The 26754-nt window shown below is 43.4% G+C and overlaps 1 protein-coding gene across 1 annotated transcript in view; it reads right to left on the bottom strand.

Moving 5' to 3' along the window:
- Positions 1–23230: 23230 nt before the first annotated feature.
- The window catches only part of CACUL1 (CDK2 associated cullin domain 1), a gene marked incomplete at its 5' end in the record, with an annotated part of 43789 nt that continues 40265 nt past the window's right edge, over positions 23231–26754 (bottom strand). Inside the window, one exon of the mRNA XM_005427742.3 lies at positions 23231–26676. Within this exon, the coding sequence (XP_005427799.3) occupies positions 26636–26676 (41 nt within the window). The remainder of the gene's footprint in view (positions 26677–26754) is intronic.

Below are 26754 nucleotides of genomic sequence, written 5' to 3'. Positions count from 1 at the left end.
TTTGTTCTGCTTGAAACTATCACATTTTGGCCAAACTGTGAGTTACGCATTAAAGAGAAAATCCAACTTCTAACCTGTTCCATTAAGCCACATGACTGTGCAGAATTTAACAGCTTGAGTCCATATCCTCACATTTCTTAAGCAAGTCCAAAGCCACAGATTGCCAGGCACAGCAGATGGATCACACTGCCCCCAAACTCATTCCCACAGCTCCTACAACTTAATTCCCTCTTTGTCAAACCTGGAGAACTCCCTCAATAGTCACAAAACCCAGTTTGCACCTATTAAAAAAAACCAAAAAACAAACAAACAAACAAAAAAAAGTCAATCTGGTACACAAAATGAGGGAGGACAAACCTCATCAGTCATTAAAAACATCATTTTCCTAATTGATTGCTGGCAGCTAATGCTGCCCTTTCAAAGGGCAGAGATGTTTATCTGAATAACTACCAGGCACACTCATCTCTTGCTGTGTGTTACCAGCAATCCTGGTCCTTTTTGGTGCACACAGACAGGACTGGAGTATTTTCAGATGGTTTCTCTTTATCCAGCAGGGCAGTTCCATTGTCCCCTGGGTGCATGTGAACCTGTCAGGCTGGCATTGTTGTCGCAGACATCTTTTCATGAGAAATCCTTTCCTTAAGATTTTTTCCTCCTGAAAAGCTGAGAGGACTCAGGAACAAAATGTAAACAATGGTTATCTGCTGCTGTGGAATGCAACAGGTGGATCTTTGATTGGCCCATCTTGGATGTTTATAATTAATGACAAATCACAGCCCAGCTAGCTCAGACAGAGACAGCTGCCTTTGTTATCATTCCTTTCTATTCTTAGCTTAGCTAACCTTCTGATGAAATCCTTTTCTTCTATTCTTTTAGTATAGTTTTAATGTAATATATATTACAAAATAATAAATCAGCCTTCTGAAACATGGAGTCAAATCCTCATCTCTTCCCTCATCCTGGGACCCCTGTGAACACGGTCACACATTGTCATCCAGCAGTGGGTCAAGAGCACTCTCAAGGGAGAAATCAACACACTGAGAGTTCAGGTGACAACAGCAGAGATCAACAACAGCTCTGGCTGAGAGGGGTGACAGCCAGGACAGTTCTGTGCAGTGAACTTCTCTATCTGCAGAGGACAAAGGGCAGCTCACACCCTGCAGTGATTTTGCTGGTTGGAAAATCAGGATGTGCAGACCCTGCATCTTCAGGCCAGGCTGTGAATGCTGCACCTTCAGATGAGGGACAGAGGGCGGGTGGGGGACAAAAGGACAGACACAAACACCTTTTCCAAGAAGAAGAGTTAAAAATGAACTCTAGAGCAGTAAGCACACAAACGTCCTTCTGTAGCCAGCACAGCCCATGACTTGCATTCCAGATAGAGATATGCATTTCCTAGAGCAAGCTGGAGGAAAAGATCCATCAGCATCATTCCCTTGTCCCTTGAGCTCTCCACAAACACTCATGCTCTTTATTAATTCATTTCCTTTGTTATTTATTTAAACTTTATTCCACTCTGCTTTCAGATGTTACTCCACAGCAAACCTCTTCCCACAAATCTGTTGGTTTCCTTAGTGCGCAGTAAAACCCTTAAATAAAACATTTAATGAGAAAGTAATGATTATAATGGAAAATTAATTAAGATAGCCTCAAAAATAATATGTGTAGGTATGAAAAGAGATTAGATATAGACTGGGATTTTTGAGGAAGGCTGTCACCTGTAGGCAAGCAAATCTCCTGCCTGCCTTGGATTGAATTCCCTGGAGGGTTTAAAGTGGGCAGATCAGTTTCTCCATCACAAGTTTTTCCAGTAAACCCTCAGTTTCTTGTAATAAAAATTAAGCCTAATTGAAAAGCAAGCCCAAGGATGCTTATGAGATGAAAGTCTTATGTGACTGTGTTCACAGGGGTTTTCGGATGATGGAAGAGACGAGGATCTGACTCCATGTTTCAGAAGGCTTCATTTATTATTTTATTATATATATTACAATAAAACTATAGTAAAAGAATAGAAGAAAAGGTTCTCATCAGAAGGCTAGCTAAGAATAGAAAAGAAAGACTGATAACAAAGGTTTGTGTCTCAGCTCTCTGTCTGAGACAGCTGGACTGTGATTGGTCATTAATCAGAAACAACCACATGAGACCAATCACAGATGCACCTGTTGCATTCCACAGCAGCAGATAATCATTGTTTACATTTTGTTCCTAAGGCCTCTCAGCTTCTCAGGAGAAAAAATCCTAAGGAAAGGATTTTTCATCAAAAGATGTCTGCGACAGTCTTATTTTTCTCCTGCAAACCTGCAGGAGAAACCTGCATCACTCTGAGAAATGCAAATCCCTGTCCATGGAGCAAGTCTCAGGTGGCTGCCAGAGGGTTCCATGACATGTTCAGGGGGTGTGTGATGCCCTCACCAGCCTGCAGCTGTCCAAGAGCCAAGGGAGAAACAGCCCAGCCCCGCTCCAGGGGAGGAGCAGGAGTGTGGAAGTCACCTCTAGAATGGGGGGGGGGGGTTCAATCTTTGCATTTCTCTGCTGCTCAGATCTTCAGGGAAGAACACAAGCCCCACAAAGCTTTGCTGCCTCTTGTTCAGCAAGGCACTGCTGTCCCACAGGGCCTGCCCACTCCCTGTAAAGAGAATATTAACAAAATCTGGCATTAGGCTGCAAGAAATGAATTCACTTCAGCACCTTGAAAAAGAGTTTTCTCTCTCTTCTGAGAGCACAGGAGGGAGAAGCACAATTTGCTTTCTGACATTACATCAATCTTGTTTGACCAAGCAGTCGTGGAGACACCTAGAAATGAAATCTGTGCCTGCAAACACCATGCAAGAGAATATCTATTTTCACCTTGATAGCATTAAGAACTAAGACATTTTTATGGGAGGAGATTGTAGAAATCTTTGGAGGAATCCAGAGACTAGTTTTTAGGTTTGGAAAAAAACTGCATTGGAGGAAGAGCTAGGAAAGGTTTCAGCAATGCTTGAAACCTTTCAGAGTGGTCCCAGCCAAATCTAGACATCTTTAAAATCCCCCCAGGGATGGTGGCTGCTTTAATGCCCTGGGCAGCCTGTTCCAGTGCTTGACAATCCTTTCAGTGAAGAAATTTTTCCTGGTATCCAATCTAAACCTCCCTTGTAACAACTTGAGGCCATTTCTTGTCCTGTCACTTGAGACTGACCTGCACCTCACTGCAGACTCCTTCCAGGCAGTTGTGACACAACCCTTTTTTTGCATTATAGATCCTTTTTATACACTCTTGGCACAGCCAGCACTCACTGGCATAACAATAACACAACCAGACAGGAAAATAAATATCTAAGAGTTGCAGGTGCAATAGGAAAGCCACTGAAGTTTGAAATTAGTGCTGCATTCACTCACTGGAACCCAAAGAGAGCACTGAATTTATAAGTTTCTGTTTTCATAAGAGCTGTTCATTAAAATGAAGATCACATAGTTTGGAAATGCTCTATGATAAACAGATCAGGATTTATGACATGGTAGCTAATCTGCAGCCAACTGTGAAAGCCAAAACACTGGAGGTTTAGGAGGGACTGCAGGGAATGCTGAGGGCTGTAGGTTTGGGATTTTAACAAATGCTTTCACCATCACATCCCCTTCTACACCCAATTTTCACCATCTCCATTTCTTACAGAATTTCTCAAATTTCTTACAGAATTTTCTAAGTCACTAAAATGGACAAAAAACCATCCCTAGGTCCAGGCTGGGCACTGCAAGCTTCTCCTTCCCCCATTAGTCAGAATTTTCTGTAGTCAGGCTTTCCTCACATTTCAGGATATTTATTTTTTAATTAATCCAGCAGGTGTTGTGAAAATAATTATGAATAGCAAATAGCTTCATGGAACCAATTTGGCTCCCTCAATGGCCAGAGCAGATTGAACCCAGCCTGGAGAAACCTTCTTCCAGCACTGTGAGCCACAGCAACAGGAATTAAACATCCTGGTCCACGATGCCCTTGGTGCCCAGCAAGGCAGGCACCCACACATATCACACAGTTCTTCTTTCCAGATGTTCTTTTATTTCCCTGCAATTGATTTTCAGTGTGATGATGAGGGCAGGAAGCTGTTTCAGGGCGCACTTGGAATAACAGAAGCACCAAGGAGTGGATTTTATAACCTCTATTTTTAATAACCTTCAGGCTCAGCACATGGAGAGCTGAGCTGGGCTTTGTTGGGGGTTCTTCAATTTGCATATTCTATTATAGGTTTAAAAATCAAAAGCAGCAACTCAATGGACCCTCCTCAACCTATGAGTGGACAATTAAATAATCCCAAGAATTCTGCCAGGAAGTGAACTTGTCACATGCAGCACCCTGCTGCCTTTTTCTGCTTTCATTTCTACTGAAGTTGCAGGTTCCTTTAATTATCTAAGTGAATAACTTAATGATAAATTCCATTCCATCTCTGACAGCTGAATAATTCAGGAGAATTTTAATAGGGAACAATAAAACATTCACTTTGGTTCCATCTCATCTTTAATTAAGTCAGTTCTGGAAAGATCCAAGTTCTAAAGGTCATTGAAAGATGTTGGCAAATTCATCAACTACATTAAAATCTAGAAAAAAAAAAACTAAAAATACATAGGTTCAGTTTCAAGGCTCTGAGGTTACCTTAAAGGAAACTGTACTTTGTCATGACCAAAGTATCTCTATATATTAGTTTAAAATGTATAAACTATCCAGGGTTAATTGTAAAATGAATACTTCTATTCTTAAATTCCACTTGCAATAAATTTGCTTTAGCCAAAGTACATGATGTTGTTTTTCAACTAGTGACCAAAACTTCATAAATAATGATTTTTTCAGGGTTTGGGGGTGACCTTTGGAAAACAGTTCATGTCCAAACAAATAAAACAAGACAGTTTTGTTTTCAAGTCATCACTGAGACAAGCAAACAAGAGCATTCTGCTTGGAGTCAGCCTGAAAATTGTTTGGCTTGAAAGGCTGTTAAAAACCATTTACTAACATTTGCTGTTGGATCAAAGTTTAAATAAGGAAAACTGGTCAATAAAAGTCAACATTTCAAATAAAAAAAGCAGACAGTGCTTCCAAATAACAGTGATTACTTTTCCCCCTAACTGAAATAATTCACTAACCTTTCTCCAAATTCACAGTGCACATTGATTTTTTGGGGGTCAGTTCCCTCTGTTGAACCCTTCACCAGATCAAGTTAAAACCTGGCAAGCCAGTGGAGTGTCCTGCAACCATTAAGCAGATTATTAAAATATCCATCTGCTGCTCAGTAGGGTTGTTTCAGAGGTAATCTAACAGGGGTGCACTCCTGGCTGACCACACTTCGGGCAATGACAGGCATTCATGAAAATAAATGAATATATTTAGAATGACTTAATAAATATATATATGGGAGACATTCACTGCACCCATATATACACTTTTATAGGAGGAGATAGTAGAAATCATAGAATGGGACTGCACTTAGCAAAAAATCCTCTGAAATCACATTTGCAACCTAAATGGATTAGTACCTAAATGTATTACCTTCTTAGCTCAGACTGGACAGGAGCAGAGCTGCTGTCCCACAGGAAAATCCATCATCCCAAATCATCTCATCAGCCAGGAGCAAGACAGAGTGCAGATCTCAGAGCAAATGCAGCTGTACAGCATTCCAAGAACTGGTTTGTGCCTGACTTCAGGCCTGGTGCTCACTCTCCTGTTTCCAGATGAAGCAAGTTTCCAGCAACTAAACAAGCCCTGGCTGATTTCCTGCTGTTGTGGAAATTGACTCCATATCCACATGCCTGGTGAAAATGTATTTTCTCCTTGTGACAACCCAAAGTCAGGGAAGGTCATTTACAAGTAATGGTGATTTAATGTAAAAATGAAAGCAAATCTTGCAGTGAATTTGCGTAATTTGGGGGTTGGGGATTTTCAGCCTGTTCCAAGAAGCAAGATTCCATGTAAATTCCAGTTAAAACAAGATTCCCCATCACCAGTGCCATCCAAAAACCACTCAGGATTAGGAGCAAAGCAGTGTCTGGAAAGCAAACGTGGCTGATCAGCATTGACTGGTGATTTCCAAATCACCTTATCTGCCTCTCCAGCAGGAGCCTGCATGCCAAAACTGGGGGCCATTTATCTCCCTGCAGGTTTTCACCTGCCTTCTCCCTTGCATGGAGGGGTGCTGGATCCAGCAGGGACTGTGCACCAGCCCCACCCTGCACAGGAGCAGCTGCTGGCACCACGGAGGTGACTGTGACTGTTGTCACCAAGAAGGTGAGCTGCTGTCACTGTCATATTTTCTGGAAAAATCCCTTTGCCCAGGATTCTTCTCCTGGGAAGATGAGAAGCCCCAGAGAAAAAGGAAAACAATAATCATCTCATTTGCTTCTCCTGTGTTTTGCTGCTTTGGAATGTGGTTTGTAGCTTGTTTATCCAACAGGTGCATGTTTCATTGGTTTCATGTGAATTGTTTTAACTTAATGACCAATCACAGTCCAGTTGTGTCGGGATTCTGGAAGGAGTCATGAGTTTTTATTATCTTTTTAGCCTCCTGTAAGTATCCTTTCTGTATTCTTTAGTATAGCTTAGTATAGTATTCTTTATATAATACAGTATATTAAAATAATAAATTAGCCTTCTGAGAACATGGAGTCAGATTCATCATTCCTTCCTCCATCTGGGAACCCTGTAAATACAAGAGCTGCTGTCACCAGGAAGGTGACTGTGCCTGCTGTCACCACAAAGCTGAGCTGCTTTCTGCTTCCACAAGGGCAAGCCCATAGGCACAAGCCAGCAGCACAAATCCCTCCCTCTTCTCTGTTGTTCACCCCCTTTTTTGGGAGCTAACTCCACTCTGCAGTGTGGTCCAGAGGGAATCTGCCCTCTGCAGCCACAGCTGAGAGAGAAGGCCTTGCTCACTTCACCAAGAAACAAAATCCCCAGCCAGACCCCAAGCAGCAGGTGGGTGGTGTTAGCCAAGGCTGGAAATGCAATGCCATGCTGCCACCTCAGCAATTCCACAGGAGGAGCAGGAGCAGGAGGTGTCTCTTTTGGACAGATAAAGAGTCAAGAGGCAGCAGAAGCTCCCCCAGGTTGCTGGGTTATTCCTGTGCAGGAGGAGAGGATGGGTCCCACGGTGCAGGCACAGCTCCTTGGAGCACTCCAGAAGGGAGGGATTGTGCCAGAGCCCTGCAGGGATGGGGAGCCCCATTCCCCCCACCCAGCTCCCACCCATCCCCATGGCCCCAGGGAGGAGCTGTTCCTCCCAGAACAGTTTGGTGCTACCATCAGATGCTCTGTGCTGGTACAGTGTCAGATCAGCCCCTGGCACATCACGGGCAAACTCGGGTGATGATTTATGCACAGCTGCATCACCTCATTTCCATAGACCTATGTGGCTGCAGGGTCAAATTAGGGAAAAAAGGCTCTTTGCATGCAAGATTCCCCTGGTGTGTGTACAGGCAAGACAAGAGAGCAGCCAGGACAGCCAAGCAACTGGAACAGCCCACAAAAAATGCAGAAGGGATGAGACTGAAATGAGATGCAAAGCAAAAGAATAAATCTCTACAACTTCTCCTGGTGGGATTTACAGAAATACCAATTCGTCTTGCTTTCAGTCTGAGATATTTCTTACTGCCAGAGGCCGTGGCTTTTTCTCGTTTGTTTTTAATAAGACCAGGATTTTTTTTAATGCCTACAAATCCAGACATACATTTTAATGCAAGATATGTTCTCAACATTCTGTGAGCTTGGACCACCACCTCAGAATCAGGGAGCAGCTCGCTATCTCAAGTCTTCCTGCTTGAAAATGCTCCCCCTGACACATGGAGGGCAGCAGCCAAACCCACTGCTTGGATTTGGAGCCCCCACCCAGGGGCTCCTCCAGTATTGTATTTGTGCTGTCTTCAGATGAAGGAAGGAATGATGAATCTGACTCCTTGTTCTTAGAAGTCTAATTTATTACTTAATAATACTATATTATATTAAAGAATATTTTACTATACTAAAGAATACAGAAAGGATACTTATAGAAGGCTAAAAAGATAATAATGAAAACTCGTGACTCTTTCCAGGGTCTCAACATAGCCTGGCCCTGATTGGCCAAAGAGTCAAAACAACTCACAGCAGAATCCAATGAAACAATCACCTGTGGGTAAACAACCTCCAAACACATTCCACATGTGAGCACAACACAGGAGAAGCAAATGAGATAAGAACTGTTTTCCTTTTCTCTGAGGCTTCTCAGCTTTCCAGGAGAAAAATCCTGGGTGAAAGGGCTTTTTTCAGAAAATGTGAATGCCACATTCCAGTTTTTCTTGGCTTGCTTTGCTAGGGAGAGGAGCACAACATCAATATTAGGCCAGACTTTGATTTCTGAGACATTGCATCTCTTTGGCTCAAGCTGATGTTCTCATATTGAGGGTGAGCAGATGATCTTCTCAAGTAAAAAGAACAAGCCCATGAAACCTGAGGGCTAACCTGGGGCTTTGCTTTGAGCCTGGTTGCATTCCCCAGCTCAGCAAACAGCGCAGCTTGAATGCACTTTTGCAGTTGCTCAAGAGTTCACTGGAGCAGTGCAGCCCTTGATGGGAGGAGAGAGACAGGCAGATGCAGTCATTGCCCATTTGTTTTCCCCCAGTAGTTTACTGCAGATGCCTGGAAGGAAAGCACAAATCAAACCTGGTGTATTTTCATTCCCCTCCACACCCAGAGTTCTCTGTTTGCTCACTTTGGTTGCCCTGAGTGTTTCCCCCTCTCTTGAGGAATCCTCTCCAAAATGAAGGTGAATAAATCCACTCATCCCCGCAGAGCCAGGGCAGGTTTTGGTCACAGGATTGCTGCTGGCATTGCTTCCTTCCCCTGCTGCACCCCCTGGATCTGCAGGAGCACCACCCTGGCTCTAGCATCCCCCAAGTGCTGAGCACCTCTCCAGGGCTGCACCCAGGCAAGGGGCAGCACCCCCAGATCTCCAGCTCAGGAAAGCTGTGCAGACTTCACAGGACACAGAGGTTTTCCTACTGAAAGGAGTGAATGATGACAAACCTGCCCCCAAGTCCCACAGAGAAACCCCTCAGGGCAGGAGACAGACCCTGCCCAGGGCACAGGACTCTTCACATCCCATTCCCAGCACAGGGACAGCTGAGCTGGCTCTCTGCCTCACAGAGCTCATGCCATGACTGACTTCATTCCCCAGGATGTTTATTTTGAAGGCAGTGGTACCAGAGCTTGACTTCCCCAGTGCCACCATGCTGGGTCTGTCCACACCCACTGGGCAGTGCCACTGTAAATGTCAGAGCAGCCCATCTTCCCCCTCAGCACTGCATTCCCAGCCAGCTGCAACGGGCTGAGCTCATCTCCTGCACCTCAGGGACACGATTATCAGCACCAGCATCAGTAACAGGAAGTTCTCCTCAAAGGATCAACACCTGATTCCACAGCAGCCTCAGAGGCCTCACCCTGTGACACAGCTCGTTAATCAGGGTTCACATGATGGCTGTGGGAACGTCACTGCTCATGTGAACCTGTGCAGGAACCTGCAGCTTGCCAGCTCTAAAGCTCACTGAAGGGCTCTCACAGGCATTTTTAACTAGAGCATCTCTAGCTCCTCTTGGAAATGTTTTCCTTCAGCAGAAGCTGCGGGCAGGACCAAGCTCAGCTGTAGGTGATCTCTGCCTTGCCTGGCTCTGGCCCACTGGGCTGGGGGATGTGTTAAAGCCCAAGGACTGGGTTTGCCACAGCAAATCTGTTCCCCAGGCCAGTCCATAAACCAGGGTCACACAGAACCCATGGTGGAGCAGGGGATGAACACACAGAGGTTCCTGAAACACCCTCACATGTAGCTCCAGCCTGACTGTGCTGGAAACAGCAAAGTCTGCAGCTGACTGAGGTACAACTTGGAAAAGACGGAATTCTCAACAATGAGCCAGTCTAGACATGGGGGCATCTGGCTGTGTCACCTGTGACCCTCCCAGCAGCTCCATCCTGCAGTTCATATTGTGAAAAGAAATTGCTCCTAATTTATCCAGCTTCACTTCTAATCAGTCCCCCCTCTCTCTCACTTCTGTTGCTTAATAAAAAAAACCCCTTTTATCACCAAGAATCATCTCCAAGGGTTTAGCTTGCTCTAATCAAGTCAGTATTTCCATTAGATAAACAGGCAGGTCTGCTTGACTCTTCCAGGCTGTTTTCTTGTGTTCTCTTCTGCCCACACTTGACATTTTCTCCTTCATTTTAAACACCTGGAGGCTGACCCTGCCCAGGGGTGCTCCCAACAGCAGCTGCACATCCCCTCCCTGCTCCCACACACTGCTTCCCTCTGCCAGCCTGGTTTGCCATTGCCATCTACTTTGCATCATGATTAGCAAGACAAAAAAAAAAAGACACCAGCAAAAAAAAAAAAAAAAATAAGGGCTGAATGGTTCCTGTTCATCTCAGTACACTTCTCTGCTTTCTAGCAATTCATCTCAGTATTAAAAACAAAGTACTAATGACCATCATCCCATCAGTAATTGCCTTAATCTGATCAAAATCCCTGCAGTTATCAATCACTACAAGTTCTCATTACCCTTTTCTCTTTCTGCTCTGTTATCCCAGAGGCATCTCCACCACCAACATGAAAAATCTTCTTTTATTCAGAGAGCCTGTTAAGGGTCTGTAAATCAGAGCTACCAATTTCCTAAACACGCAGCAAAATCACATTTTTTTTCCTGGTCCCAGAATCAATCACCTCCGAGTGATTCCAGTGATAAATTAAACTTCATATCTTACGTGCAAGAGAGTGAAAATTATTGTTTTCCACTTGAATAGATGCACAAAGAGGTGTAAAAGCCATTCACATGCCATTCACACAGCAACAGGTATCTCCAAGGACTCCTGCTTTCAATTAATGGCTTGAACAGAATACCCTGGCCAGGAAGAAACAGTGTTCCACAAATAACTGCTGTAGTCAAATTGCTGGAAAATTGGAGAAGTTTAGGAATATTTATTTTGGTGAATGTAATCCTGAACAAGGCAGTGTAAGGTGCCAAGCTGTAAATAGCCTTCCTTCAAGCAAAAAATAGAGAGTTTTAAGTACTTTTAGGCACGGTGAAGGTGAGGTCTGCAGCATCTGCTGCTCACAGGGCAGGGATGCAGCACCCTCAGCAGTGCTTCAGGGCCTTGTTGGGATTCTGGAGTCTGTCTTTGCAGGGAAGCACCTGCCAACAGTAAAAAACAAAGCCCTGAGGCCTGTCCTGAGCAGCAGGCACTTAGGCACGACTTCAGATGGTTTTACCTGGGCTGCAGCAAGAACCCCAAGGGCAGGGATGAAGGTGAGATGTCACAGACATTTCCTTTATGAAAAATCAATTCCTCTCTCAAGGTTTTCCCTGCTGAAGCTGAGAAGTTCAGCAACAAGACATAAACAATAAGTTACCTGCTGCTGTAAAAGGCAACAAGTCTGTCTGGATTGGCCCAGATTAGATGTTTAGAAATAATGGCCAATCCAGAACCGAGAGCTTGTTCGGACTGTGCCGAGAGAGCGGAGTTTGTTATCACTCTTTACTTTTCTATTCTTAAGTTAAGCAGCAGCTTCTAGAAAACTCTCCTTTCCTTTTCTTTTAGTATAGTTATAATAGATGTATATATCTTAAAATAATAAATCAAGCCTTCTGATCATAGAGTCAAAGATCTCATCTCTTCCTTCACTCAAGAACCCTTGTGACCACTGTCACAGTGTGACAGCGCAGACCTGGGGGAAATGAACAGACAAAGGAGCTGGTACAGCACAACATCTAAATAGAGACAATGGAAATGAGCCATTCCCAGACAGCCCAGAAACTGAATTCCTGCCGTCAAAAGGCATCTCTAATCTCTTAATGCATTAAGGGATTCAGCAGCCCTTGCAATTGCCTAAGCGTTTAAAGGTTAATTGCAACCAGGATCTTTCAATGAAGTTATGTCAGAGAATAAAGGTTTCAGGAAATTCAACCTCTGTAATTAAGAGATTGATATCAGAGATTCACATCTTCCAGAGCTTTGTGCAGGGCCTAACTCTGACTCCTCAGCTTTTCTCTGGGATTCAGAGCAACACAAATAAGTATATGTCTCACAAATAAGTACACATCTCTGTGAGGCTGAAGGCTTCAAAATCCAGCTGATCATTTCTTCTGGGTCTAATCACTAAACCCAGGTACTGGAAGGCTCCAGCCATTTCTTTAAAATGCCTGGATGAGCAACAGCACCCCAGATACAAACATTATAATCTTCTTCCTTGTGGCCTTTTTGTTAGGAGTTTTACTTTTGCTTCTCCTGAGACGTTCAAATTCCCACAGTGACGCACAAAGGGATGCCATGAGAAGATCTAGGGATGGGGTGCTGTAACCATGATATTTTCTGAAAAATCCCTTTGCCAGGATTTTTCTCCTGAGAAGCTGAGAGGCCTCAGGAACAAAATGTAAACAATGATTATCTGCTGCTGTGGAATGCAACAGGTGCATCTGTGATTGGTCTCATGTGGTTGTTTCTCATTAATGGCCAATCACAGTCCAGCTGTCTCAGACTCTGGTCAGTCACAAGATTTTATTATAATTCCATTTTTTCCTATTCCTTTCAAGCCTTCTGATGAAATCCTTTGTTCTATTCTTTTAGTATAGTCTTAGTGTATAATTTTCCTTTAATATAATATATATCATAAAATAATAAATCAGCCTTCTGAAACATGGAGTGAAGATTCTCATCTCTTCTCTCATCCTGGGACCCCTGTGAACACCACCACAGGGTGCTGCTTCTCTCTACAGCAAAGAGGAACTTGTTTTGTTCACTTGTGGCAGTGAAAGGCTTCATCACATCTATATCTTTGTGTTTCCTGGGTGACTGCCATGAGGGCCTTGCCTGGGATTAAGGAAAGCGGGGAAGGTGTAAAAAAGCTTCTGGATGTGACACCAGAGATGGCTGGAGGTGACAGATAGGAGTGTGAGAAGCTGATGAGACACAGCAGGGAAAGGAAGGTCTGTGTTTGGGATGGTGGCAGAGGAGTTATGTGAGGAATAGCCAAATTTAACATAATTGAGAGCCTGAGCTCCTGGTGGGGAGCAGAGGCAGCATTGCTCAGGTAATCAATCACATCTGTGCCTTCAGCTGCAGAGCTGACACTGTGACATCCACAAGCAGAGCTGGGTAAAAATTTCATGGCCCAGCCCTGCCAGAATCAGCTCGTTCATTTAGTGCTTAGCTCGTTTCATACCCGGAGTGTTCTGAGAAGGATGTTTAGGAGCAAAGCAGACAAAACCCACATCATCTGCAGGTCATCTCCCTGCTTGAAAAAACAGAAAATACTCTCTTGTTCAACTGGTGTCTCATGGCTCAAAGGCTCCTACTCTGGGACAGTGATTTTCCCCATGGAACAAGGTGAGATCAGGATGACATGTGGGGCTGGCACCCCAGACTCAGAATTTATTTTTTCTGGATCAATCTTTTTCAGAAACCTAAGTCCATTTTAACAGCAAAAAGAGATGCTCCAGAAGAGAAAGAAGGAAAGCTCTTGGCCAAGCATACAGGATCTTTAGGGCTAAACCAGAGCACTTAAAGCCCAGTTTTTCCCCTGCTGCCTTTACACAAATGCCCAGCAGGAGACCAGAGAGGTGCTGGATGCTCCATCTCTGAAACATTCCAGGCCAGGCTGGATGAGGCACAACTTCTAGCAGTCCACATCATCATTGGGATTTCATTAGCAGGGCTGCTAATGAGAAATGGGATTGAGATACAAGTGAGCATCTTCCTCTCAGGGAGAACAGATTGACCAATACCCACTAAAAGAAGCAGTAAAAATCAGGATGTGGGTTCTGTGCCATCTGGACAGTTTCCACAGAGAACATGTCTGGAGTCCTGGAGGGATCCACTTGGCTGCTAGTCAGAGAATGTGTTGCAAATGCATTTGTACCTTCATGTTTCAGTTTTAAGGTGCTCCCTAAGCTCAGAATTTGGGGTTGATGGGTGAGAAGGGAGCACAGTCCAGGCTCCCCAAACCTGGCAGCAGCCACTGCTTTCAGACTGAGCTGGAAGGCTTCACATCCTGCACAGCCTCACTTGCCAGGAGCAGCAGAACTCCACAGGTTGGCAAAGGTGAGCCTAAAACTTCATCCCCACGAGATGAAAAAATCAAGAAGAGCTCATACAATCTTGCCCTGGCAGAAACAACAGCAAAACAAGCCGCCCTTGTTAGGCAGGAGAGATGCTCTGTAGTGCACTTCAGGAAGGTGCCCTGCAGTGGTACTGACACCACCTGCCCAGCTCAATAACTGCCTCAGAACACAGAGCAGGCAGTGGAAGGTCAGGTGGAAATCAGATTCCAAAAGAGACAGTGCACATTTAAAATTCTCCAGCCTCGGGAGGACAGAATTGAGTTGTTTATTCAGGAGGAAGCATGTCTGGCTAACATTGAGTTTGCATTTAATTGGCACTGATGAACAATCAAGTTGCAAACTCCTTTCACCAGTGCATGAATGTGCAGAAAACAGCCTGCCACAGAACATTATAGAGGAAATGCTGTCCTTCAGCATCCTGCAGCCTTCTGCCATGTGAATCACAGCCCATTTAACAATGACATGGATGCTGGGCTGCTCAGGGGAGGGAAAGGCAGCTCTGACCATTACACACCAGCCAACATCATTAGAGTCAATTACCCCATTAGCACTGAAACAGACCTGATACGTGCACGGGGAGCCTCAATGCTCTTCAAGTGCTGCTTTCAACTGGAGATCAAAAACGGGCACAGGAAAACATCCAGCTGCTTACAGCCAGCACTCAGCACCCGGCAGCATTGGGTCCCTAATTAGGATTTAATAAGCTGGTAATTGTAATGGCAGTGGTCTCATTAGCCTGATAGCTCATTACTGTGAGCACAGATCAAGTTGAGAAAGCCAGTCAACCTTGCAAGGCTTTCCAAACAAGCAGACAAGAGCTGATTAAAGCAAGCGCTGCTTTTGAGGCAGTTCCTAATGAAAAGTCCAAATTCACGGCCAATGGGAAACCAACAGTAATTTGTGTCACTCTTTTAAAGAACACCTTTAGTGAGAGACATGGGACCAGGAAGTTTGTTAATACTAAATAAATGGCCAAAATACAAAGCAAGAATTTGTAGTCAGCACTACAGAACAAGGAGCACCGAAGTGGAACGATGCTCGCCCCAAAGACAGCCCATCGAAATTCCTAATGAGTGCTCAGGATAAAATCTCTGAAGCAGACCAACACATTTCTGAATCTCAAAGAACTTCATGGCCCTTGGTTACTCTCTGTGTTTATTGAAGGTGTCACTTCAGGTGCACACTTGGGCACTGCTCCATAGCAGGTGAAATCATCCAGTTTTCACTGCATCATTTAGAGTGCCTTTGATCAAATGCCTGTCTGCTGACTCTCCTCTGCCTCTGTGCAAGATCATAGCTGAGGGTCCAAATAAAATCTTGCATTTATCAATAACAGAAATGCAATGTGTTTTATAAATACTTTGATTTCAGCAATTTAGATAAAAAGTTAGACTATTTCATGAACAAAACTGGAGCACAGATGCCATCTCATGCTGGGCAATCCCCTAGAAACCAATCAATCAAGAACTTCTGAATGCAAATCAAAAAGCCTTTAGGCTCTGTTGCTCACCTTTATTCCAATCAAAAACATTAAGTTTACTGAGGCCAGGATTTTGCAGCAAGTCATTTTACACCACCTTTTCTTCTCAGGAGAGCAACGTGAGCAGAGAGTTGGTAAAAGGAATTCAAAATTATCAATTCATTCAAAATAAATATCAAAGTGGCTTCATGAAAATCAAATCTCTAACAAAAAAAGAACATTTCTGAGCTTGATTTCTAAGCATCCAACTAGACAGTTTTAAAGTTCCTGTGAATGTTTACCAAGGCAGAGAGATGTAAAAAATCTTATACAGGAGGGAATTGAAGGATTAACCTTTTTTCTTTATTTTTGTGGAAAGATGCCTGCAGAACAAATCTTTATATAGGCTGCCTTTCAGTCATAAAATACCTTGACCTACCACAGAGACAAAACTGTGCTCTCACCCTTGTGGGTAATTTTGGGATGGCAGAGGATGGGTTTGCACAGAGGCCCTGGAGCAGCAGCCACCCCATGGGCTGTCACTGGTGTCACTCAGCAGCTGTTACCTCCCTGTTCACAAAAGTAATGAGGGTCATGGCCACCAAAAATGGAGGAACCCCTCAGGAGCCTGAAAATGAGATTTTTTAAGCAGTTGAGGGAATCTTCTTTACTATGCTGATATCAGCACTAGTACTTCCAAGGGCCACGAGCTGGTGCCTACCTGATCCTGCAGGAAGCTGGCTCAGGGAGGGCACACAGCAGGAATCCTCTCCCGTGCTTGGTTTTGTGTCTTTCAGCATCAGGAAATGTGTACCTCTGTGGGAAAACCCCCAGTGAGTTTTGGTAAGTGACTTTATGGCATTACCATGAGGGGACCTTTTGTTCCAGTCCCAAGGTCTCCTTTCCTTCCCTTAAAATGAGATTTCTCCTGGTGTAACTCAATGACCTCCACTAAGCAGAGACATTCACTAACATCAAAATTAATCTTAATGCTAGAGTAATGCAATTTATGGGCAATTCAAAAAAGCATTCAGCACTTACAATTAGGACATAATTACGAGTTTGAAAGGAACCCAAATAACTATACCTGCTTCTCCTCACACAAGTTACTGGTCTGACAGTCCCTTGCAAAACAATTCCACAATTCCTTCTGGAGTAATCGAGTAGGGAAGTCCTGGTCCTTCCAATGGCATTTTGTGTAACATTATGTTGCTACTGGAACCCACAGGTTTCCCTATATTTACCAAGAGGCCAGGCAGCTCTGTTAACTCATGGAGAAATCTATCTATCTATCTATCTGTCTATCTATCTATCTATCTATCTATCTATCTATCTATCTATCTATCTATCATCTATTTATATCTATCTCTATCTGTATCTCTATATCTCTATCTATCTATATCTATCATCTATCTATATCTATTACCTACCTATCTATCTATCCATCCATCCATCCATCCATCCACCCACCCATCCAAGGAATGGCCCAAAGAGCACCAGGCAATCTGTGTTTGGCAGACATTGCAGGCTGAGCACTTGTATGGCCACTGATGTGTTTTCTTCAGCTGTTTTGGTGCTGCCATCCCTCAAGAGCTGTGAGCAGAGCCATTTCCTCAGGGAAAGCCTTTCCACCTCTCCACCACCAAGGCTCAGACAACACTGCAGGCAAACTGAGCCCACAGCATCTCCTTTACCATTCCTTGATGAAGGAAATGATCTGCAATGAACTCTCTGAGGCCTCAGCAGACTCTAATAAATTGTGTCATTTATTGCCTAACCAGACTCTGTATGGATCTTTCACATGTCCCAGTTTTACAGAACATCCCTGTTTGCTTTGTGCATAGTTTAAAGAACAGCTGAGTGCTGTTTCCTTCCTTGTGCAAGACTGGATGCAGCCACATGTCTGAGCACTTCCCTGCACAAACATCTCAGCTCAAAACTGCAGCATTTGGTATTTTGCAGGGAAGTCTCTGACAAGTTCAGCAGGGGAAGAGCTTCACTCTGTGTCTGTACCCCTGGAATCCTTCACCGCTGGTTTTTGTCATCTTGTTTCACTGTTTTCCTTACAACCACCACTTCATTTTGTGGTACCAGGCTTGTTTTATGGTTTAGAGGAACTTAAAGTATATTTTCTTACTAAAATATGGACAAGAAACTAACCCCTGACATGCTGAAGCAATGGCCAGCACTGCCAGCTGGCCAGACACATCCATCCTCAGCACGGATGTCCCCAAAGAGACCCCACTTAGTGTTTTTCAGTAATCAGGCAGATTACTGAAAGTTGGGTGTTTTTATCTCTTCAACTTCCAGGAATTCTCCACCAAGTGGGAACAAGTCTTTCTGACAGCTCTGAGTCAGACTGAAAGGCAGAAAAAGTGACAGGTTTCGATGACTTGAGAATAAAACCAGAGAGAACACATCTGCAACTTCATACATATTGAAGTAGGCTACAAAAAAGTGACAGCAAAAGAAAATCATACAATGTTGGAACCTACAAATCAGGAGAACATGACAGCACAGCAACAACTACAGAATAACAGACTAGAATTACTGGTAGAAAATTTAAATATATTTAAATTAATTCCCCCATTCCCGAGAAAGCAATTATGTTGACGCTAGAAGTACCTAAGATTTCAATCTGTTTTGAAATATCAAGCTGTCAATATTTTCATCCATTTTGCAAATAACCATTAAGGGAAATTAAAATGCAACATTGCTCAAGGATTGCCAGTACATCATGCACACAGGAGAGAGATTAAAGCTGCCTTGACAGCTGCAGCCTCACCCAGCTGCAGCAGTGCTGCCCACTCCAGAGCAGCACTCAAGGACAGGAGCCTGGAGAGAAAAGGATGCAGACAGCCCTAACATGGTGTAAAGGCTCTCCAGAGCACATCTGGACAGCCAGAAGCACAGATTAGGATTACTAAATCCAGAGGATTTCAGGTCATGGTGTTTCTCCTCAGAAAAAGGGAGAGACTGTCTGGGTGCTCTGCTGTTCTTCCTGAACTAAGCAGTCCTGTCCTGTCCCTGCCTTTCTCCTCCAAACACCTGATTTTGGAGACACACAAAGTAGCTCAGACTGTGCCCTGGCTAGGGGGGAAGATGGGGATTTGAAGGTGTCCAGCATGATCCAGCCAAAAGACACTGGACAGCTGAAATAGAGACAATATGTGAAAACCACATGAAAAGTTACAAATTTCAGACACAACTCGGGCAACACACTGCAAAGCTAAAAAATGCTGAAATTGTGCCTATTGGGGCACACACAAGCTTTGCATAGTCTCAGTTTTTGGTCAGAGATAAGTTCTCCCAAGTGGTGAAGTGCTTCCTCCATTCTGCTCATGAGTTGGCATATCCAACATGACCCAGGGCTTTTTAAATTAGCTCTTTATGACTCTGAAAATTCTCAGAGATTAATATTGAGAGCCAAAGCTGTTGTTTGAAATTTATCTAGCCAAGAGAAGAGTTATTTCTTCTGTATGAATATCCTTCTTTTGCTTTAAATTCAGTTTATTAGCCTTAATTTGACTGATGAAAAATCAAATAAGTCACATAGTTCAATTAAAAGCAGCCAGACATGTTGGGCTTTTTCCTGTGCATATGTAGCCCACAAACAAAGAGAATAATATAATAATGGCCCAAGCATTTGTTTGTATTCAACAGAAGAAGAATTCATCAGACTAAAGCAATCTTGAGCTAAGTCACTCAGAGGATGCAAACCAGCAGAAAGTTAAATTAGCTCCCCTAGGAACTAACTTCAAATGTATTGTGTTTTCAGGATGCTTTTAAAAATCAATAGAGCTCTTGAAATACTTTATATACAACAAACATCTGGCTGCAAAGCAGCTAAATCAGCTGAAGGGTGGTTTGTCCTGCCCTGGGAATGGCTGAAAGGAGCACAAGCACCATTTGGGGGTACAATGACTCCCTGCCCTCCCAGCACACAGCTCCCAGCCAGGCTGGCCAATCCCACTGTCCCCAGAACACTTCTATCAGCACACAGCTCTAAACTCTGGAACATGAGGAAAATGCCCTCAACCAGCCAGGGGCAGTCCCTGCTGCTCTGGCAGGACAATGTTTCCTAGTTTGCCCAGATGGATTCAGCTTTCTGCTCCTTTCTTCCCAAAGCCCACGGGAGAGTGGTGTTTTCATAGAAACAGTGGCTGGTTTGGGTTGGAAGGGACCTTAAATCCCATTCAGTGCCACCCCTGCCATGGCAGGGACACCTCCCACTGTCCCAGGCTGCTCCAAGCCCTGTCCAGCCTGGCCTTGGGCACTGCCAGGGATCCAGGGGCAGCCCCAGCTGCTCTGGGCACCCTGTGCCAGGGCCTGCCCACCCTGAGTAAAGAATTTCTTTCTAATGTCTAACCTGCTCTCTTACAGCTTAAAGCCATTTTCTGCTCACTTACATAAATACAGAGCAAAGGATAATCTTTTGTTTCCCCTTTATTGGGCAAACCACCTCCCATCTCTGAAGGTTAGCCCTGGGCATACACTCACTGCCATTACACCTGTAATTCAAAACCTTCCTGCAGCACATGTGGCCCAGGGACCACTGTGCACCCAGCCCTGCACTGCTGAGCACAGACTCTCCATGACCATCCCACCCGGGATTTGGATTTGTCCAGGATTTGGAAACAGGAAGCCACAATTTTGATTTCTTACAGAGCCCAGAGATGATTTCACTCAGGAGGGGCACGGTGGCTTTGGTCAATGTGCCTCAAAGGTGATTCCTGACATTTGCAGATCACTGACTGTGGCTTATTTAAAGTAACAATCAGAGAAGGGTGACAATGAGGCACTGAAGGGCCCTGCAGATGAAACAGCAGCAGTGTGGATGTGACAACTCAGCCAGAACCACTGGGGCTGCTGCACTGCTCTGCTCAGCCTCCTTCTCTCAGTTTGGACCTTCAGGTGCCAGGAGATCCTCCCAGGATGAGCAGCTGTGCTGGCAAGCTGACAAGAGGACCTGGCAAGTTATAAACTTATCAGTCCAAGTTCAGAGAGTTTGCAGCAGATTTGAGAAACTCTTTGCTAAATAGAGCAGATGATATACCCTGCTAAAATTTTTCTTGTTTCCTTTTACCCAAGGAAATCCCCAATTCATCAGCAGGGGCAGAGCGCGACACCACAAATTTCCACCTGAACTTTTGTCACCTGTGATGTGAGAGTTCAAACCCTTAGGTCTGCCCAGCAATTCCTATAATGGAGAAGCTCTTCCACGTAAATGGGAAGCTGCACAGCAGGAACTGACTGCTCCCAGCAGAAAGAGGTCAGAATCACATTCCCACAGCACTGGGGTCCTGCTCATTGCAGTGCTCACAACAAGCTGACAAGGAGGTGAACAGTGACACATGAAGTTCACATGCCATCATCACCCAGGGAAGTGCAGAACATTGGCTACAAAGAACTACAGGACTTCATTTCACTCAGCAAGGGAGTGATAGCTCCAAACACATCTGATTGCAGTGACTTACAAAGAGAGGCACTGGCAAAACGTGATCCTAATTCTGCTTGCACAAGGAGGAGTTGCTGCTACCCACAAAGGGCATCCTGGCACTGTAACAGCTGTAAGAAGGGTTAGCTTGATACACAGCAGCTAGTAAGAAAAGGCAAATTCAATGCTGGGAATTATTAAGAAAGAAATAATAAAACATAATTATACCAGAGCGAACTGGAAGATGCAGTTTTTCATTCCATGTCACATTCCCAGAGGGAAACAAGCATGGAAGCAGGATTTCACTTCATGAGTGTCACTCCCCTGCATATCAGTAACTATGGCACTCTCTGAAGCAGATCAGAGCCATGGCTGGCAAGCACATTTCACTTGAATATGTATTCAGAAGTTGTAACTGAGGGAACAAGTAGGATAATGAGATTATTTCCAAAACAAGTGGATAATCACCAGGTATGACGCATCTCTGCATTTTAAGGGCAATGATTATTTTATAGCTTGGATGGAATGCTGCCTCAGATCCATTCCAACAGATATCCAAACCGTGCACCTGAAACAACTGAGGCTGCCCAAGCAACTGGGAACAGCAGGTGCCTGCTCAATAAAGACTTAATACAGAAGCAATTAAGAAAAAGAGCCAAGCAGGCTGTTTTCCTTCTGCTCTTGCACAGGTAGGACTGGTCCTGCTGCCAAGTTCTGCTTCCAGCTCCTTCCACGAGGTGGGTTCAAGTACCAGCAGCCCATGGCCAGTAACTGAGACCTCAAACCAGAAATCTGGGAGCACATCCATTTACTGATGGGTGGTACCTGCTAGAGAAGTCTTTTTTTTTTTTTTTTTCACATTGACCATACAGGGAATTTGAATCCGGAATAGATAATCCTTAGATTTCAAGCCCTGATCTGTTTCAAACTGAATGTCACTGCTCAGCCACTCCTGCCACAGGAACAGACAGCTAAGAGGTGAGTTTACAGTCCATGAGCTCTCCCATGGAGGCTGTGTAGAGGCATTTGGGGCGCTTGCTGGCAGTGCAATTCACTCCATGGTCACTGGATGTTCCCACAGGACAGCAGTGTGACACTCACCCCAGGGACTGCCTCAGCAGAGCCTTCAGACCTATCCCACCTATCCCATAATGGAACTGGAGCTCCCATGCTGGAAATGCATCTCATGCACAAGGAAGCATCTACCGACCACCCTGAGAAATTAATTCATGAACTGTTCTCTGTACAAAGCCATCCAGTTTGCTGATAAATGGCCAGTGGTGCAAACCATGAGTAATAACAAATAAATTATCCACTGCTCTCTAACAGAGGCCCAGGTCAACACTGAAACTGGAACAGCTCCTCGTAAGGAACACTAATTGAAAAACAATACTAATGAGGCAATAAGTGCCATTACTAAATCCATCCTGTTGTCATCATTAGGCAAGTCAACATTCCTGTTCTGTGCTAATTAGGTCAGATAGCAGAAGCTCAGAAAGATGAACATTAACCAAGTGTATCTGGAGCATTCCAGAGACAGCCAGAAGGGATTTCTGAGTACTCATTGCCTATGGAATTTTGGAATCCCCTTAACAAGTCATTCTGGCTAGATCAAGATAACATTGGTTTAATCCTTTCCCTCACTCTCTCTAGCAAAGCACAAAGCACTTCATCAAGGAGTTTCCAGCTGAGGCCAAATCAGCAAGTTTGCCCTGTTTTGCTCATGCAGTAATGCTGATTTTCTGTCCTCCCTGATAGACAGGGGACAACTTTCCCTCACAGGTGATTCTGGTCCTCATTTGAAGCCACTCTATTTCAGTGCTACAAGGGTGAAATTTAGATTCTCCAGCCTTTTTCTTTTAACAGGCACTAGGGGCATTAAAGTATCTTGTTGGGCCAATATCACACTGACTTGTGCTAAATTTGCCAAGTAAATTCCCATGGCTTGTAACTACTGGAATGACACCTGCCAGAATAAATCCACACCTGGTTCGTGCCTGCCATGATTACCCATACCTGAAGTTTGTTAGCTACCAAAAATATCCTTGTTTATCCCAGAAGAAATCCAGGATGGTTGCAGTCGACTGACCCAAAAGGCCCACACTGAGAGCTGAACTAAGTGCCCTCTGGACACCTTGTGCATGTCAAGGCATCACACAAAAATAAAAAAAAAACAAAACAAAACCAAAATTCTTTGTTTTCTCTCTGCTGGAGCTGGGTTGATGACAGGAGTCAAATTCAAGTGGTTGTTTTTTATTCCATAGTTCTACAGAATACTCCTTTCACTAGGGTTGTCACAGTGTACATGAGAAACATTTTTCAGTCACTCAAAACATGCCCTTTGTAGTTCTTGGGGGTTTTGTTTGGTTTTTGTAATTTTTAGAAAGTGAATAATCATGTCAGGGACAAATTAAAAGGGATGAGTATGGCTGATCACACTTCCATCAAATGACAGGAGTCAAAAACTTCAATGCATTAATCTGTAAACATTTCCCCAACAACTGCAGGAAGGAGATGCAGCTGAAGAAGAGTTGGGTACCTACTTGGTTAAACCACCAACCCCATCATTTGTACCAAAGACCATCTTGACCATGTATCAACAACTCTTTGACAGTCAGCATGCTGAATTCAAATATTTCAACTTCTCAAATAAAGAAATGAAATTAATCTAAAAATATTTTAATGTAGCAAGCTTGGCTATAGAACCAGTGCAACATAAAGAGGACATCCATTGTATAACCAACTTCACTGCTTAACAGAGTAAGCTACAGATGCAACAGATTCACAAAAAGTTATTTGGTTAAATTAAATACTGAAGTTAGAATCATGCTGTTGGTAATTCTGGTTTTACAGTACCAATGCTTAAGTTGGCTGAGTTAGTTTGACTGTAAGTAAAATGCAAGTTTACAGAGAAACAAAATAATTTAGTGTAATATCCTGTATTCTGTTCCATGCTCAGTCACAATGATAATGTCTTCAACAGATAAACAACATTTCAGCATTATGTAAATAATGCCAAATTTACAACATAATACAGTGCTTAACAAACAGATTCCTCAGGCATGGGGGCAGTGGTGACAATGCTAAACAGGACTAGAAGCATCCAAGCCCTACTCAGTGCATACACAGTGGACCACACTGACAGGAATGCTTTACCTTTTGATGGAATTGTCACTCTAGGAGTTTGTGTCCCAAACATAATGCAATGGAAAAGGAATGTTAAACCCTTGCCTCAGACATGAAGCAAAAGCACTACATGTTATTTACAAACCTGAAGCAGTAAAACCACTTTAAGACCAGAGAAAAACTGTGACCACTTGACAGAGATGGCAGAGCTTGGTTGCTGTACTGTGTGAACCAGGATGGTAATGAAGTTGTAAACAAATTTAACCAAATTAGGTTAATGCATCTATTCTTAACTCAAGAATATTGCCATTTCAGCAGACAGTGATTTTTAAAGCTAAGGACACTATCAGAGGTTTTATTTTTGTTTAAAGCCAAGAGTTTAAAAACCTGGAAGATGGCAAATTATTTTTGTTCCTTATTAGCCTTCATTAACTTCTCCACAGCACACTTCAACAAAATTGTCAAACCCCCTGATTTTATCTAATTCTGCTCCAACTTAAGCAGCTGGTAGCAAAGTTGAAGCAGACACTACCAACACCTGAAAATCCCTTTCAGAGAGCTTGGTTTACACCACTGGGGATGAATTCAGATTGCTGGCATTGCTTTACATTGAACACAAAACACTGAAGCATTTAGGTCTTACTTGGAAAAGAAACACTTCCTCAAAATTAAACAGGCTTTGCAAATATGCAAAGAAAGACATAGGAAAATCATATTTGAATCTCTCAATCCCAGCAGTGTCAAACTTATTCTTCCTCCCCACCCTCCAACTAAATCACATTGCCAAAGTGGCTGGTGGGACACTGATGGAGTTAAATCCTCTGACATAAAGCCCGCATACAAAACAAAAAGAAACTTTGTCCCTGCCGCATCTATTTATTTCTTTTTTTCTTGCATTTTGTCATGAACCCATACAAGCATGAAAGGAGTTGTGTTGGTATTTTGTCTTGTTTTTTAAAACAGGCATAAGAGTTGTGCCAGACAAAACTGAAAAAACTTTTATTTCACTTCAGAAAGATTTTTTTTATATTACCAACTTATTTCTCTTCATAACTAAAGGTGATAAAAAATAAATCCATAATAATGAAAAAAAACCCCAAACCCTGTAATCAAACTGCTTTTTCAAGTATGTTTCTCCCCTCATGAAAGAGCTGCATTAGCCATACTGCTGATTAAAACCCACATCACAATGAGCAGACTTAGCCCCTAGGCCCAAATCCCCTGGAGATGGGCTCAGCTGGATCTCCAGGACACAAAACTGGAGGCAGGAGGCAGATGGGTACATGCACACTTGACATCACTCCTGAAATCCCTGATTCTGACTACACCCACTGTCACAGCTCCATCACATCCCCCCAGCAGGAGAAATGGCACAGGAGCCACACAGTGATGTTGGACAGGTACCGTTGCTCAGCCCAGTGCAAATCTTGTGCTGATGGAGATGCACTTTGCAGAGCTACCAGACTGCAGAGTTTTGCTCACAATGTTCTTACAGAGCACAACATAAACCACATCCTGGTATTTTGTTCAGTCTGGAATTCTCATCTTCATCTATTGCAATTACGGAATCATAGAATCACAGAATAGTCTGAGTTGGAAGGGACAAGGATCATCCAGTCCAACGAAATATCAGTGAGGGAGATTCTACAAGAGTTGGTCCCTGCATTAAACACTTAATACACGTGAAAAATAACTGGGGACAATCTTCCAAGTCACTATTAGTGATGGTGATAGGTTCAACTTTCCTTCCTTCCTCCTTATTTTCACTTCCTATTAATGCAAGAGAAAAGTGCAACTTTGCAGCATGTTTGTTCACATCAAGTTTTTCCTCAAGAACACATTTTGCAGTAACAAAACATGGTCTATAAAGTCGCAAAGTGCACAAGCTGAAGGCACAGAGTACAAACACATAGGAAAACAGATTTCAAAATACCAAGTAACAAAAAAAGAGATAAAAGAAAAATCTGGAATTCAAAACTCCCTGACAGAAGATACATTTATATGGGACCAACTCTTGAAAGGTGACAGGTTTTAAACTAACAAACAAATACTGCAAAATAATGAAACTTTATTCTTATTATTTAAGTAGAAGCTCCAGAAAATAACTTGAAGTTTAAAATCTAATACACTGACATGTTAACTAGTTTTAAGAATGTCCTTAATAGTAAGAAAAGAGTGCAAAAAGGATTCTTCCATTCTAATGCTTTTGGAAGCTGCTGATTTTGGCTGCCCATTCCCACTTTGAAAGGATTGTTTTTCAAGGTGCATTCCTCACAAAGGTCACAGAAGAAGAGCCTGTTGATAGACCAGACCAAGGAATTTGTCTTTCAAAGTCATTCCAACTGTAGCAGCAACTGACATTTTAAAATATAAAGAAGAAAGTCCAAAACTCTTCTTTGAGGCATAGTTTGTGTCAGAGCTTGAGTATCAGCAGTTGCCAAAGGAGGCTCCAGATATCACCTGTGCTCCTCCAGTGTCTGTTCTGGCTAGGAATAGAAGCTGATCCAGTATATTCACTATCTGTATCCCCTGGAGCTTGCACAAGCTGATGAGCCATCTGAAATTACAGAAAAAGTTAAGAAATTCTCTCATGTTAAACTTCCACGTTAAATCCCCCAAAACACAGCAGTGTCTG

The sequence above is a fragment of the Geospiza fortis genome, unplaced genomic scaffold, assembly GCF_000277835.1.
Source record: "Geospiza fortis unplaced genomic scaffold, GeoFor_1.0 scaffold719, whole genome shotgun sequence".
In the NCBI taxonomy this organism is placed as follows: domain Eukaryota; kingdom Metazoa; phylum Chordata; class Aves; order Passeriformes; family Thraupidae; genus Geospiza; species Geospiza fortis.
The sequence above is the reverse complement of the archived record's forward strand: the minus strand, read 5'-3'. Positions and strand labels throughout refer to the sequence as shown.